The sequence below is a fragment of the Loxodonta africana genome, chromosome 12, assembly GCF_030014295.1.
Source record: "Loxodonta africana isolate mLoxAfr1 chromosome 12, mLoxAfr1.hap2, whole genome shotgun sequence".
Classification (NCBI taxonomy): domain Eukaryota; kingdom Metazoa; phylum Chordata; class Mammalia; order Proboscidea; family Elephantidae; genus Loxodonta; species Loxodonta africana.
Genome location: NC_087353.1, coordinates 47,649,514 through 47,666,785, shown reverse-complemented (window position 1 = coordinate 47,666,785; position 17,272 = coordinate 47,649,514). Strand labels below are relative to the sequence as shown.

The 17,272-nt window shown below is 36.2% G+C and overlaps 1 protein-coding gene across 1 annotated transcript in view; it reads left to right on the top strand.

Moving 5' to 3' along the window:
- The window catches only part of SPPL2A (signal peptide peptidase like 2A), a 62,972-nt gene extending 50,844 nt beyond the window's left edge, over positions 1–12,128 (top strand). Inside the window, exon 15 of the mRNA XM_010600066.3 lies at positions 7,690–12,128. Coding sequence (XP_010598368.1) covers positions 7,690–7,764 — 75 coding nt within the window. The 3' untranslated portion in view covers positions 7,765–12,128. The remainder of the gene's footprint in view (positions 1–7,689) is intronic.
- The last annotated feature ends 5,144 nt before the right edge of the window (positions 12,129–17,272 follow it).

The following is a 17,272-nucleotide window of genomic DNA, read 5'->3' as shown; positions in this document are numbered from 1 at the left end:
ATATCCACTGTCAAAGTTTAGTGAATTTCCTTCTGTGCCTTATTTAGATAAGTGAATAGGTGGGTGGCTGATAAAAAACAAAACAAAACAAAAAAAAAACACCAAACCCATTGTCATCAAGTTGGCTCAACTCATGGCAACTCCGTTTATTCCAGAGTGAAACTGCTCCATAGGGTTTTCTTGGCTATGATCTTTATGGAAGAAGGTTGCTGGGCCTTTCTTCCTGGGTAGATGAGCCATACTCTAAATAGTTCTCTTTCTTGCTTTTTTCACTACCCTTTTCTTTTTTTGCTGGTTCATTAAAATTCTATACAAAAGTAAATTGCTGTGTAATATTCTCCCATGTGCATGTACAATACTTTATTTTAACATTTCCTTTTGACATAGTAATTTCTCTTCAAGAAATTATCCAGAAAATCACTGAAAACCTGGGCATAATTCATGTGAAAAGATGTTCTTTACAGTATTTCTAGTTATCCTTATTCTATTTGAATGACATATAGGTTTATGTTCTTATGGAAGTTAATGTAGTAATAAAATCCTTACACAGAGCCTAACCCTGCTTTCACCTTTATTGTGTTTTAATTACAAAGTAATAAATGTTTGCTTTTTTTTTTTTTAACAAGCAATACAAAAGTGTCTAAAGTAAAAAGGGAGGGCCTTTTTCTAGCCATTCTATCCCCACCCAAACCCATCCTTAAGGAGCAGCTACTTTGCACAATCTGTATGTAGCTTCCAGATCTTTTTTTTTTTCAATTGTGCTGTAAGTGAAAGTTTACAAGTCAAGTCAGTCTCTCATATAAAAATTTATATACACCTTGCTATATACTCCTAGTTGCTCTCCCTCTAATGAGACAACACACTCTTTCTCTCTACCCTGTATTGCCATGTCCATTAAGCCAGCTTCTGTCCCTCTCTGCTTTCTCATCGCTCCTCCAGACAGGAGCTGCCCACATAGTCTCATGTGTCTACTTGAGCCAAGAAGCTCACTCCTCACCAGTATCATTTTCTATCTTATAGTTCAGTACAATCCCTGTCTGAAGAGTTGGCTTTGGGAATGGTTCTAGTCTTGGGCTAACAGAAGGTCTGGGGACCACGACCTCCGGGGCCCTTCTAGTCTCAGTCAGACCATTAAGTCTTGTCTTTTTTACGAGAATTTGAGGTCTGCATCCTACTGCTCTCCTGCTCCCTCAGGGATTCTCTGTTGTTTTCCCTGTCAGGACAGTGATCGGTCGTAGCTGGGCACCATCTAGTTCTGCTCTCAGGCTTATGTAGTCACTGACAGAAAGGTGGCCCTTTCTGTCTCTTGGGCTCATAATTACCTTATGTCTTTGGTGTTCTTCATTCTCCTTTGCTCCAGGTGGGTTGAGACCAATTGATGCATCTTAGATGCCCGCTTGCTAGTGTTTAAGACCCCAGACTCCACTCACTAAAGTGGGATGCATAATGTTTTAATAGATTTTATTATGTATGTCCCCTATAACCATGGTCCCCGAACCCCCGCCCCTGCTATGCTGGCCTTCAAAGCGTTCAGTTTATTCAGGAAATTTCTTTTGGTTTAGTCCGGTTGTGCTGACCTCTCCTGTATTGTGTGTTGTCTTTCCCTTCACCTAAAATAGTTGTCCACTATCTAATTAGTGAATACCACTCTCCCTCCCTCCTTCCCCACTCTCATAACTATCAAAGAATATTTTGTTCTCTGTTTAAACTATTTCTTGAGTTCTTGTAATAGTGGTCTCATACAATATTTGTCCTTTTGCAACTTACTAATTTCATTCAGCATAATGCCCTCCAGATTCCTCCATGTTATGAAATATTTCATGGATTCATCATTGTTCTTTATCGATGCATAGTATTCCATTGTGTGAATATACCATAATTTATTTATCCATTCATCCATTGATGGGCACCTTGGTTGTTTCCATCTTTTTGCTATTGTAATCAAGGCAATGAGCATGGGTGTGCATATATGTGTTCATGTGAAGGCTCTTATTTCTCTAGGATATATTCCAAGGAGTGGGATTGCTGGATCATAGGGTAGTTCTATTTCTAGCTTTTTAGGGAAGCGCCAAATTGATTTCCAAAGTGGTTGTACCGTTTGACATTCCCACCAGCAGTGTGTAAGTGTTCCAGTCTCTCCACAACCTCTCCAACATTTATTTGTGTTTTTTGGATTAATGCCAGCCTTGTTGGGTTGAGATGGAATGTCATTGTAGTTTTTATTTGCATTTCTCTGATGGCTAATGAATGTGAGCATTTCCTCATGTGTATGTTAGCTACCTGAATGTATTCTTCAGTGACGTGCCTGTTCATATCCTTTGCCCATTTTTTAATTGGGTTATTTGTCTTTTTGTAGTTGAGTTTTTGCAGGATCATGTAGATTTTAGAGATCAGGCGCTGATTGGAAATGTCATAGCTAAAAACTTTTTCCCAGTCCGTAGGTAATCTTTTTACTCTTTTGTTGAAGTCTTTGGATAAGCGTAGGTGTTTGATTTTTAGGAACTCCCAATTATCTAGTTTCTTTTCTGGTATTTGTGCATTGTTGGTAATGTTTTGTATACTGTTATACCATGTACTAGGGCTGCTAGTGTTGTCCCTATTTTTTCTTTCATGATCTTTATTGTTTTAGAGTTTATATTTAGATCTTTGATCCATTTTGAGTTGGTTTTTGTGCATGGTGTGAGGAATGGGTCTTGTTTCATTTTTTTGCAGATGGATATCCAGTTATGCCAGCATCATTTGTTAAAGAGACTGTCTTTTCCCCATTTAACTGACTTTGGGCCTTTGTCAAATATCGGTTGCTCATATGTGGATGGATTTTGTGTCTGGATTCTCAATTCTCCAGATGTTTTTATGCCAACTCCTGCTAGAAGTAGTGAAATAGTTAAAGATGTTGTATACCTAAATGTGATAACATGGGGTTTCTTTGGAAGTATTCTACAGTTCATTTTTCCTAGCGCCTTCCCTCCTTTCACCTTCTATGATGTTTAGTGAGGAGAAAGGGTACGGTAGGTAAGGAAGGAATTCAACCAAGGTGTGCATTTATATTCCCTGTGCTCTGCCCTGGACCATCCAAGTTTTATTCTTAAAATTGTGATCTTGAAAAAATTAAGATTCTGCTTCATACCAGATCACTTTAGCTGGACCCAGAGCAGTAAAAGCCCTTGAAAGGCAGGCAGTACCTCAATACGCCAATTGACTGTAGGAAAATCCACCAAAAGATACCTGAAAAGATAGGACAACTTTGGTTATCTTCTTTCTTTTGCAGTGTGGTGTCCCAGTTTTATTAGATAAAGATACCTGGAATATAAAATAACTCAGTGGTAAAGAACATGGAATCTAGTGCCAGAATGCCTGAGTTTGAACGCTGATTTTGTCAATTCCTGGCTATGTAATCTTGGGAAATTTACTTAGCTTTTTGGTGCCTCAGTTTCCTAAAGAGCACATGGCATAATAAACATCCTGCTTCAGAGGGTTGTTGTGACGGTTATATATGTTAACATAATAGTGGCTGGCACATCACAAGCTCTGTACTTGTATATGCTATTATTATTTATAGCAGTATTGGAGTTTTTTTGCTTGATTTGGTTTATTTGTTGTTTTTTCAGTTCATTAACTAGATTTTCATTTCCCTGGTTTGGATGTTAAAACTTTGGGTCTTCGTTAAATCTGGTTTTCTTACCTTATTTGTAAAAGGATTTGATAGCCATCACAAGCCTCAGATAAGAAGTTCTGTTAGACTCATCACTGCCCTCATGTGTGCTGAATTGAAAATATGAAGAACGGACATTTGCTGAAATTTTAGGCAAGCTAGTTTGGAGCCCTGGTGGTACAGTGGTTAAGAGCTACGGCTGCTAACCAAAAGGTCGGTAGTTTGAATCCACCAGCTGCTCCTTGGAAACCCTTTGAGGCAGTTCTACTGTGCCCTGTAGGGTCACTGTGAGTTGGAATCAGCTCAACAGCAATGGGTTACTCAAGGTTTTGGTTAGTTGCAGAATATTGGAAATTAAATTACTGCCAGAAGAGAGCCTATTTTTTCCAGAAAACTAACAGTTTTGAAAGTTATGGAATACAGAGTCTTCACAAAATTATTTTCCTGTTTATGTGAGAAAATCTCAAGTAGATTTTTAAAGTCAAAATTAATTTAGTTTGAATGTTGTCATTTGTGGGAATCAGTATAGTATAGGCTTTGGACCACAACTCGCGAATTAATTTCTCTTAAGACTTTTTCTCCTTTTCCATAAAATGAGGTTGAATCTACTGTCAGGTAGGAGAAAAAGTAACCCATAATGGTAGGTTAGTCCAAGGCTTGCTCAGGTAGGTGGATATTGAAATCTGGTAAGGCTAGGCGCAGACTTGGGTAATAAATTGGGGATCTCAACAAACCTGGCAAAGCAGAGATTATGGATGGGCTCAGTCTGAAGGCAGCCTTCAGGCAGTTACTGTTCATCACTTTTCCCCTCTCTCGCTTCCTCCATCGGCTCTGGAGCTTAGCTAGTCTCTGTTTCCATTATATCCCTGTCTAACTCCCGGCTCAAAATCTGCCTTCTGTAAGCAGATCTCCAGGAGCCCTCCTACTGAAATTAGGGTCACCTTTCCACCTATTTCTTTAACAGTTTGTGCTTCAAATACTTATGAACATCTGCCTTGTATTGTATTAGCTCCTACACTTCAGGACACCACAGTGCTTAGAGCAGTGCTTTATACACCATAAATTCTCAGTTAATGTTATTGAAATTCTTCATGCAAAGCAACTATAATGTTCAGTCCTTAGTCCACTGACCTTTAGTCACTTTTTTGTGTGTATGTAAGCTTCCTGATTGTGTTTCAGCAGCCCTCGTAAAATTACCGAATATGTCATTATATATGCCCATATTGTTTGTACTATATGCTATTGTAAAAGTGAGGCACTTTTAAAACTTTAGATTAGACTTTCATCTCTGGAGTCCTTACATGCAGTCATTTTTTAAGTACCAAAAGTTTTTGTTCTACTTTTTCAAAATAATGAAATAACAAAACAAGTAAAATAAAATCAGAATCTAAGGTAGTAGCACATTTGTTTATGCTGTTAATCGTTTAGTTCATTCTGATGTCTGATTTTAGGGTTGAGTGCAAGTATAGCCTGTGTAGTGGTAGAAAGCAGGACTTTTTACTGGAGATGTTAAAAAGCCCTAATAGTCTTTTTCTGCTGTTTTCAAATGATAAATTACATACTTTGTCAGTTGCTGTAAAAAAACCCGCTTCATAGAAATACTTTTATCTTTCTTTACATGGAATCTTTTGGCCCTTCATGCGATCTTCTTTGATTAAAAGAAGTACCTTCTGTAGGATTTTACGAAAATAACCCTCATTTAAAAATCTTAATTTTGTTATTATTTTTCCATACCCATAGCTAGTTATACTATATTTTTATGAACTTTTTTTTCTGGAATCTTCAAGAGGTACAGTACTCAGTTCCATTTATTTGGTTTTACTCAAGTCCAAGTTCTAATTAGTGTAGAATAAATAAAGGAGTATTTTCTCTAGAGAGAAAAATCAATCAGTGGCTAATTACTTTGACTTAGAAAACAATTAAGAGGAAAATCATCATCTTAGAGGGTATTTCTTTTCTAATACTAACTCAGTGGAGGTAATCAGATTTGTGCAGCAGTCTCCACAGGGCTGTTTTACTCTAGGTGGGAAATAAATTTGCAGTTTGTTGATATCCAGAAATAGTGGGTTTGCCTCTGTTAAATGTCTCTAGTGCTTCTAATTATTTTTAGAAGTCACAAGCTGTAACTGACAAGTCAAAATACAGAGATTCTTAGAATGACTTTCTCTGCTTTAGTATGAACAGCTCTCCAGTTACTCCCCTTACTGAGTGTTTTATTAGATTGTTTCTGGAGATTGGTTCAATTACAGATAAGCAAGGCTGTCAGTAAATGCCAAGTTAGCTGACTCAATTTCAGAGGGCATCATTCCAAACTGAGCTTGCCTATTTATAAATGAAAAAACAGTTTATACCAGTTCATTTTATTATCTTTGTTACTTTGTTTTAGTAAATTATAAAAAACTTATTTTGGGTTTGCTTTTTTATATTTCTATGTTGTTTTTATGGATGAGTCAGTAAAGAAAAGTAAATATGGGGTAAAGATGTTTACTTCTCAAAAAATTGACCTTGAAAGTTTTGTTTTGTTTTTAAATATATTTTATGTTTAGGGATAGGATTATAGTATCAATGAGGTAATTGGAGATCAGGAAACAGGAGGCATGTTATAACTAACGGTATATAGACTGTTACTTCTTTAGGTTACAGTCGCCAGTGTAAGTGGGCCTTGGGGAAGAAAAAGGGTTTCCCCCTCCCATTAATTCTGTCAAGGCTGCTTGAGTTCTCCCTCCCCATAACTCCCACCTCTTTCACCCAGACCTTCTGAACTGCTAGAAGAATAGGAACCTAATATATTTTACATGCTTCTCCTTTCCCCCCCTTATTTAGTGACTAAAATTAACTATTAGACAACATCGTGTGTTTCGTGTGGTGAAGTACTTAGTAAATACGATGTTACCTGTCTTGAATTGGCCTTTTTCACCCTAGAAGTGCTATGAACATGTAACCACCTTAATCTAGGGGTATCTTTGGCAAGGAAAAAAAAAATAGGATCTCAAAACTGATTGTTTGGAGTGACTCATAAAGTATTAGCGTATTTGGGTTTTGTAAGCTGTCTCCATTACTTGAGACAGTTGTCAGCTGAAAGCCTCAATTCATTTTATGTTCTTGTCTGGCAAGGTCCAGAGACCCTTTTTGGAATTTATCCCTAATCTTCCTCATCCACTAAAAAACACTTTATTAAACTTTAAGAACCAGTTTACAAAAGTAGGAAAAGGTATCTTGCTAGTCTCTCTCTTTTCCAGTTCTCATTAAAGAAGAGGGAGAAAAGGGCATCATAACGCTCAAATTTAATCATTAGTCTAAGAATCTTTGACAATCTTCCTAAAACCATTAAGTACTTTTTTTTCTTTTTAAATGATTTTATCTGAAGAACAGGTAAAACAACTAAAAGTAGTTGCAACCCCCTCTTCCTTGTTCTAGAATGTGAAAAGAATTTGTTGGGAATATGGACAGAGCTGAAGGTGACCATTTGTCGAAAAGTTTTAACTGGTAATTCCTCTCAAATAGTTTTAGCAAATAAATTCTTGATTTTATTTTCAGATACCATTTAACCTTTAAGCGTTTTCGAGTTTGGGGATTTTGTTTAGTTTTGTTTTTTATAAAATGTTTGTCATACAGTGTTGCTAAAATTTCATGTATTATTCTTAAACTATATCCTTAAGGTCAGTTCAAGGTGTCAACCAGGTTACACTGTCCCAGAGAGCTTGCAAATATTCCCACAGTAACTTGTAGGGTCATTTTTGGTTTTTCCACCTCTAACAACTAGACATTTTTATGCCTGGAATAATGGACAGGAATGCCTTCCTTTTATGGTGGAGATCCCACTCCCATCAAGGGCAGTATTGGTATTAGGAACTGGAGATCCAGAGAGAGCATTTATCAAGTTGGCCCTTAGTCACATGGTTAGGCTTCCTGAAAGGTTCCGTGTCACCCTAACCATCTCCTGGAGCATTCTTTGTCTTTTTTAAAAACTGGGAATTGTTTGGTCAAATTAGTGAATACTGAGGGTAAGTTTCCTGACATCTTTTCTTTATGTTTAGATGATGAACCATCTGGACTATGCCACAAATGAAGAAAACCAAGTGATTCCTGGTGAACAGGCCATCCAACAGTAGTATTATGTGGACCCGCAATAACATGTCATTCATTTTCAACGCAAAGAGTTCAACTTTTATAATTTCTGATTCACAATCTGAAAGAACCTTCAATAATGTGCTTGCAAATATATATTTTTATGAACTGGTACTGGCAAATTACAGCATAAATAATCAAAATACATTTGCTTTTGACTATGTTATAGTTGTGCCTTCACATTAAATAAAAGCATATGGTCTATGTAATTTTCAACATATATATACAGTATATTTTTCTAAAAAAAAATTCTTGATCCACCCTTTATTATACTTTTCTGACTGAAATTGAACTCTAATGGTAGATAAAAGTATTTCTGTCAAAACAAGTTTTTTAACAGATTTAACTGTTAAAGAATTATGTAAATATATCTGCTCTAAAGAAATAAGCTGTTTAAGAACGTACAGGAAGGCAGTTTCTCTTGTTATGAAAATTTGGACCTCTGTATCTTTGCAGAGCTTAGAAATATATAATTTGAGAGTTCAAAGTCCTGGTTCTTTTTAAAATTGAGAACCTAAATTACTTTGGATTGCATATGTATTATATTAAAATATACTTGCAGGTATAGAGAAACATAGTACATAGAACTAGTCATTAAGAGAACACAAAACCCAAAACGCACAATTTTCAGTGTTCTGCCATTTCCTTGAAGATGTAGCTTAAGTTTCTATACTCATGTTCAGTTTCACTGTGGTATTCCTGATCTTTGAAATTAGGCCCTGTTGATGTCAAGGTTTGGTCTTTTTTTTAAATTACTTTTTTTTTTTATCAACTTAGATATTAATACATGCAACTAATTGTTTGAGTATAACAATTATCCCTCTGTCATCTTTTTTTTTCTCACTGTAATCACTCCTTTCCCTGAAAGTAATCACTGTTACTCTTTTACTGTATCAGTGGAATATGATTTACTAATATACAAAGTATGGTTCAGCGGAAAGAAGTGGAGACAAAAGCCAGGAGACTACATGTTAGTCTGACTTTAATTACAATACATGGAAAAGCTAGAAATATTTGTCCTGGCTCAAGATACTTGAATCTCTGTTTTCTCATGTGTAAAATGAGTAGGTTAGACCAGTTGATCGCTCTGATATCTTTCAACTCAAAAAATCTTTTCCTCATTGTTTGCTAAGTCTTAGATGTGACCCTTAACCTACTCTTAGGAGTTACAGATCAAATTATCTTTCCATTTATTTTATTTTCCTTAAGAAATTCCCAAATGACAGGTGACAGCAGGATTTTTCATTTCTCTGTAAATAATGTACAAAATATGTTAACAAATTACAATATTTCATTTTAAGACTAGTTCAGTGTATTAAAAGATAAAGCTAATGTGTTTCAAAATGGATCAAACCTTTAGTGTTTAAACTAAATTTAGCATTTGAGAGGGTTAGATGCTTTGGTTTAGTTGTTAACTTTTGCTAAGTATATTGCAGTAGAGAAGCTCCCTTGACAGCCCATCTTTCTACTCAGTACATGTTGGGCCCTTAGAGGTTTATGACAGATGACTTACGTGACAAGTAAGAGTTAATCTTGCTTCATAATATCAAGTTGGAATTTTTTCCAAAGAATCTAATTTATTTTGCAGGCTCCAATAGGGGAAGAACAGATTAAATGCCATTTTAAAGTTTTAACTATATTCACAATTATAATACCAATAAAATATTAGCCAAACTATAGCATTTTTAGTAAAATTACCTTCACTCTCATCCAAACTTTATGATATTCAAAAGCCTCAACCACCTTTTATGAATGATGTGAAAGAAAATTACTAGAATTTTTTTTACTACATTGAAAGAAGATAATTTCTCAAAATAATTTGGCTTATAACTGAAATAGTGGTTGTTAATATTTTAATTTCTCAATATAGGTTTTGCTTCAGAATAGTATATTATCTAATACCTAGAAATCTGAAAATGTAAGTTCTCTGATACACATTCTATTATATCCAGTCATTAGTTATCAAGGAGATAAAATCTTGTTCTGGTTTACCATTAAAATCTTATTGAATAAATAAAAATGAAATTCCTTAAATTTCTCCTCTTCAGTGTTAAATTTATATTGTACTTGAGCAATCCTTCTAGCAACCTAGATGAAAATAGTTATTTAGGGAAGTTAAAGTCCAGAAATATTTTGGGAATCAAAGTGAAGAAAGGATAGGAGAGATGAAAAAATGTCTTCAAAAGGTGGTATCATCTCTTTTTTTCCCTCCCACCTTCTGCCAGTAATTTTAAGGGGAAGATAAGTTTGTTTTTTCTTAAACATGTCCTAAAAATAATAAAGCATATTAATACTGTAAAAAAAAAATCATTTTTATTTTTTCTTAGTTACAAATTACCCATAAATGTTCCTGTAGCTTATCAAATAGAAATCATTAAATATTTCAAATTAGTTTCAGCTATTTTTTACTTCCATTTAATTGAGCAAAGATCAACATGTGAGGTTTTGAAGGGGGAAAGACCTTGATATTTTAATACACTTTCTTTTAATTGCTTCTTAACAGTTGCCTTCAAGTCAGTTCCAACTCATGTGTCAGAGTAGAACTGTACTCCTTGGGGTTTTGAGTGGCTGATTTTTCAGAAGTAGATCACCAGGCCTTCTGAGGCACCTCTGGGTAGACCTTTTGATTCGCCCATAACCTTTTGGTTAGCAGCCAAGCACATTAACTGCCTGCACCACCCAGGGACTCCATATTTTCTTCTAGCTTGTATAAAAAAAAATTTTTTTTTATTAACCCACCAACCCAGTGCTATTGAGTTTTTTTTTTATTAGCAATTCCTTTGTAGTGAAATCTACAATTTATTTCTCTTTTGAAGGAAGAAACTTCTAACCCATCTGCTGCTGAGATTCATGGATTTTATTTTAGTTACATGTCCATAGAAATTTGGGTGAAATGATAAATTTATAGTAAATATAAGTGAGCTTTCCAGTTTTCCTTTGCTCTTTCAATTTCTGCCTTAGTTGTTAGCAAAAGCTATTTTGATATTTGACTAAAAAATACTTGCAGTAATTTTTTAAGTATGGACTCTAAAATTCCATCCTGATCTCAGCCAGTGAGATTTCAAAAACACAGGAGGTGCATTTTAGTGTAGTGGAATATACTGATTTGATTGAAAGGTTTTCTATTTCCCCATTAACAAGGAAAGAGCTTGGATTTATTCAAGGTGATGCCAAGTAACCAGTTCTACAGTTTAAAAATTTTTTTCAGTCCCCTGTTTTCCTCAGAAAGGAACACTGGTAGCACAATGGTTAAGTGCTCGGTTGCTAACTGAAAGGTCAGCTGTTCGAACCCACCTGCCGCTCTGCGTGAGAAAGATGTGGTAGTCTGCTTCTGGAAGGATTTACAGCCTTGGAAACCCTGTGGGGCAGTACTGTTCTGTTCCATAGAATCACTATGGTTGGAAACAACTCAACAGCAACAGGTTTGTTTGTTATTGTTTTGCTTTTATTTACCTCAGAGGATAATTCTAAAGGGAGTTGGGAGAGGATAATGAAAATAAAATCAAAGTACTAACTATAAATTGCTTTATGCTTCCTGGGAAGAAGATAGTTTGTAAATTCAAGAGATCTGAATCAAATTACTCAACCTTTTGGAATTCGATCCTCTACTTTAGTACTCATGTCCTATCTAGATCACTGAATTTACGGAGTAAGAAATTAACTAACAGGATATACAGGCCATTTACTAGTGAAGACCATAAATGTAAGTTTCCTTATATGATGTTTCCATGCTTTAGGACAGTCTTTGTATCCTATAAAGATGTTCACTGACGAAGAATTACTTTTAAAGCTAAATTTTTAGCATGTTCCTTCATTATTGGCAGTTACTGGGCAACTGATGGGAAAAAAATGTAGAAAATGTTAATATCATCGTGTGGTTCTTTGGTTAGAGAAAAACTATTGTAAACAACTTTTCCATTTCTTTGGATATGGATTTCTTCTTTTTTTTTTTAAAAAAAATATCTGAAGCTTATCTGGCTAACCTGCAGTCAAACAAGTCAATGTAAATTAGGTAGTTTTTGCATATTTTATACCTTCTTTTGTGCTTTGTTCAAATGAAAACCTTTTTTAAATACATACGATTGTATTTTTACTTCTTAGATGATTGATTTGAGTGTGCGGTTCTTTTTTAACACTTTGATATGTAAGTTAGTGTAAATTAATACTTTCATAACACTACCAGGGTTTGTTTTTTTATGGAAAATGATTTAAAACTTTTAAATTTTGAAGTGTTAATTTAGTAGTGCTTTAAAACTGTTTTTATTATGTGCCAATACTGACAGAAAAGACAGGTTTTAATGTATTGAATTCATTTTTGTATTCAATAAATTCTATTTTAAAAATAAAATTGGAATTTGTTTCATTTTGAATGGCAAAAGAAGTAATTGAAAATGAACAAGAAGTGTACTAGATCAGTTCACAAGGCAAAAATGGTAATTACCACAATGAAATTATGTAATTAATGTAATTATATAATGTAATTCTGACCAATTATCATTAAAAACCTAGATTCCACAAGCATCATTTACCAGAAATTTATATTGACACAAAATACGCAAACAAACCCATTGCCATCAAGTCGATCCTGATTCATAGCGACCGTATAGGACAGAGTAGAGCTGCCCCATAGAGTTTCCAAGACTGTAATCTTTATGGAACCAGACTTCCAATAGTATCTTTCTTCCGTGGAGTGGCTGGTGGGTTCGAACCACCTACCTTTTGCTTAGCAGCTGAGTGCTATAACCACTCCACCACCATGGCTCTTTTGACATATAATAAACCCGTTGCCATAGAGTCTATTCTGACTCACAGCTACCCACAGTACAGTAGAACTGCTCCATATGGTTTCCAAGGAGTAGCTGGGGGATTTGAACTGCTGACTTTTTGGTTAGCAGCCGAGCTCTTAACCACTGTGCCACCAGGGCTCCTTGACACATAATATCACTTAATATTTGTTGAATTAATGTATGTAATGAACTCTTCTTAACCAAGCAAGTATTCTTCCTTTTGTAATTAACATTTTTGGCATTCGCAGTTTTGCTGATGCTGTTTCCACAGATTACCAAGATCCCTGCTACCGTTGTACTGTCTTTTTAACTCAGATGAGGTTGGCCTAGATATGTATTGTAGTCTGTCTTGACCACATGTTGAGGAAGTCTTATTCTGCCTTCCATCCCTTGCTGCATAGATGGACAGAGGACCCTTGTTATACTGCACGGAAGTGTTCCTGAGAACTTGAGAGGTAGCCGTGGCAAGTGTTTAAGCAGAGTATGAAGCAGCCCGTCCCCTGGCTACATTCCTGCTCTACAGACAGTGCTTAGCCCACACAACAGCCTTAGGTTTCTTGAGACTTAATGATGCCCTTGTCCACTGACTTTCCAAAGATAAACACTTAGGAAATCTGAAGCCAGTGGTTTTCTTCAAACTATCTTCGCTCTCCTGGGAGCCACCTTCTACCTACAGCAATATCACCCTTCCCTTATACAGCTAGGTGTGTGATTGCTACTTAGGTTTTCAAAACTAAACAATATGTTGTAGGGATGCATACATTAATGGTAAAATGATACAGGACAGCAAAGAAATAATTAACATAGGAATCAATATCATGGTTCCTTGGTATGGGGGTAGGCGATATGATTAGGGAAGGGAACATGGGACTTTCAGGTCCCAGTGAGGTTCTGTTTCTTAAAATGGGAGTGCATTACATGGCTGTTCACTATTTTATTCTTTTAACTACTGTATTTTATGCAAATAGTGCTCACTTTCTACATTTGTTTGCCAACTGCGCACTCCCCCGTGAGATATTTTCAGGATGCTGCTAAACCAATTTTTTTTACAGTATTTTTATAAGTGCTGGTATGCCAACTTTTTTTACATGTTGCTGTAAAAAAAAGTAGCATAACCCATTTACAACGACAAGTTGCAGGTGGAGGGGACGATTGCCAAACATAGAAGGCACGCGTTACTTCTGTAAAAATATAGTACTTACGCTTTATATAACTTTCTATGTAATTTTTTTTATTGTGCTTTAAGTGAAAGTTTACAAATCGTCAGGCTCTCATACAAAAATTTATATACACCTTGCTGTATACTCCTAATTGCTCTCCCACTAATGAGACAGCACGCTCCTTCCTTCTACTCTCTCTTTCCATGTCCATTCGGCCAGCTTCTCACCCTTTCTGCCCTCTCATCTCCTCTCCAGACAGGAGATCCCAACGTAGTCTCATGTGTCTACTTGATCCAAGAAGCTCGTTCTTCACCAGCATCATTTTCTATCCCATTGTCAAGTCCAATCCCTGCCTGAAGAGTTTGCTTTCGGAATGGTCCTTGTCTTGAGCTAACAGAAGCTCTGGCGACCATGACAACTGGGGTCCTTCTACTCTCAGACCATTAAGGCTGGTCTTTTTATGTGAATTTGGGGTCTGCATTCCACTGCTCTCCTGCTTCCTCGGGTTCTCTGTTGTGTTCCCTTTCAGGACAGTCATCGGTTGTAGCAGGGCACCATCTAGTTCTTCTGGTCTCAGGCTGGTGTAGTCTCTGATTTATGTGGCCCTTTCTGAACCTTGGGCCCATAATTACCTTGTGTCTTTGGTGTTCTGCATTCTCCTTTGCTCCGGATGGGTTGAGACCAATTGACGTATCTTATATGTCCACTTGCTAGCGTTTAAGACCCCAGACGCCACTCTCCAAGGTAGGATGCAGAATGTTTTCTTAATAGATTTTATTACCAATTGACTTAGATGTCCCCGGAAACCATGGTCTCCAAACCTCCACCCCTGCTACGCTGGCCTTCGAAGCATTCAGTTTATTCAGGAAACTTCTTTGCTTTTGGTTTAGTCCAGCTGTGCTGACCTCTCCTGTACTGTGTGTTGTATTTCCCTTCACCTAAAATAATTCTTACATACTATCTAATTAGTGAATGCCCCTCTTCCTCCCTCCCTCCCTCCCCCCCCCCTCTTGTAACCATCAAAGAATGTTTTTCTCTGTTTAAACTATTTCTCAGGTTCTTATAATAGTGGTCTTATACAATATCCTTTTGCAACTGGCTAATTTAACTCAGCATAATGCCTTCCAGGTTCCTCCATGTTATGAAATGTTTCACAGATTCCTCACTGTGCTTTATCGATGTGTAGTATTCCATTATGTAAATATATCATAATTTATTTATCCATTCATCCATTGATGGACACCTTGGTTGCTTCCATTTCTTTGCTATTGTAAACAGGCCGCATGTATCTGTTCATGTGAAGGCTCTTATTTCTGTAGGATATATTCCAAGAAGTGGGATTGCTGGATCATATGGTAGTTCTGTTTCTAGCTTTTTAAGGAAGCGCCAAATTGATTTCCAAAGTGGTTCTACGGTTTGACCCTCCCACCAGGAGTATACAGTGTTCCAGTCTCTCCACAAGCTCTCCAACATGTATTATTTTGTGTTTTTTTTTTTTTTTTTATTAACGCCAGCCTTGTTGGAGTGAGATGGAATCTCATTGTAGTTTTGATTTCATTTCTCTAATGGCTAATGATCGTGAGCATTTCCTCATGTATTTATTAGATACCTGAAGGTCTTCTTTAATGAAGTGCATGTTCATATGTTTTGCCCATTTTTTAATTGGGTTTTTTGTCTTTTTGTATTTGAGTTTTTGCAGTATCATATAGATTTTAGAGAACAGGTGCTCTTCGGAAATGTCATAGCGAAAAACTTTATTCCACTCTCTAGGTGATCTTTTTACTCTTCTGGTGAAGTCTTTGGATGAGCATAGGTGTTTGATTTTTTAGGAGCTCCCAGTTATCTAGTTTCTCTTCTGCACTATTAGTAATATTTTGTATACTGTTTATGCCATGTATTAGGGCTCCTAGCATAGTCCCTATTTTTTCTTCCATGATCTCTATTGTTTTAGATTTTATATTTAGGTCTTTGATCCATTTCAAATTACTTTTTGTGCATGTGTGAGGTATGGGTCTTGTTTCATCTTTTTGCAGATAGGTATCCAGTTATGCCAGCATCGTTTGTTAAAGAGACTCTCTTCTCCCCATTTAACTGACTTTGGGCCTTTGTCAAATATCAGCTGCTCATATGTTGATGGATTTATGTCTGGGTTCTCAATTCTGTTCCATTGGTCTGTGTACTGTTGTTGTACCAGTCCCAGGATGTTTTGACTACTATGGCGGTACAATAGGTTCTAAAATCAAGTAGAGTGAGGCCTCCCACTTGTTTCTTCTTTTTCAGTAATGCTTACTTTTCCGAGGCCTCTTTGCCTTCCATATGAAGTTGGTGATTTGTTTCTCCACCTCATAAAAAAATGTTGTTGGAATTTGGATCAGAATTGCATTAAATGTATAGATCGCTTTTGGTGGAATAGACATTTTTACAATGTTAAGTCTTCTTATCCATGGGCAAGGTATGTTTTTCCACTTATGTAGGTCTCTTTTGGTTTCTTCCAGAAGTGTATTGTAGTTTTCCTTGTATAAGTCTTTTACATCTCTGGTAAGATTATTCCTAAGTATTTTATCTTCTTGGAGGCTACTGTAAATGGTGTTGATTTGGTGATTTCCTCTTTGATGTTCTTTTTGTTGGTGTAGAGAAATCCAACTGATTTTTGTATGTATATCTTGTTTCCTGATACTCCGCTGAACTCTCAGTTTCAGTAGTTTTCTTGAGGATTCCTTAGGATTTTCTGTGTATAAGATCATGACATCTGCAAATAGAGATACTTTTACTTCTTCCTTACCATCTGGATGCCCCTTATTTCCTTATCTAGCCTAATTGCTCTGGCTAGGACCTCCAGCAAAATGTTGAATAAGAACGGTGAATAAAGGGCATCCTTGTCTGGTTCCCTGTCTCAAGGGGAATGCTTTCAGACTCTCTCCATGTAGGATGATGTTCTCTGTTGGCTTTGTATAAATGCCCTTTATTATGCTGAGGAATCTTCCTTCTATTCCTGATTTGCCGAGAGTTTTTATCATGAATGGGTGTTGAACTTTGTCAGATGCCTTTTCTGCATCAATTGATAAAATCATATGATTCTTGTCTTTTATTTATATGATGGATTATGTTAATCGTTTTTCTAATGTGGAACCATCCTTGCATACCTGATATGAATCCCACTTGGTCATGGTGAATTATTATTTTGATATATTATTGAATTGTATTCGCTAGAATTTTGTTGAGGATTTTTCCGTCTAAGTTCATGAGGCATATAGCATTTTGATTTTCTTTTTTTGTGGTGTCTTTCTTTACCTGCTTTTGGAATCAGGGATATGCTGGCTTCATAGACTGAGTTTCAGAGTATTCTGTCCTTTTCTGTGCTCTGAAACACCTTTAGTAGTAGAGGTGTTCACTCTTCCCTGAATGTCTTGTAGAACTCTTTCATGAAGCCGTTTGGGCCAGGGCTTTTTTTGTCGTTGTTGGGAGTTTTTGTTTTTTTTTTGTTATTACCTTTTCAATCTCTTCTTTTGTTATGGTTCTGTTTAGTTCTACCTCTGTGTTAGTTT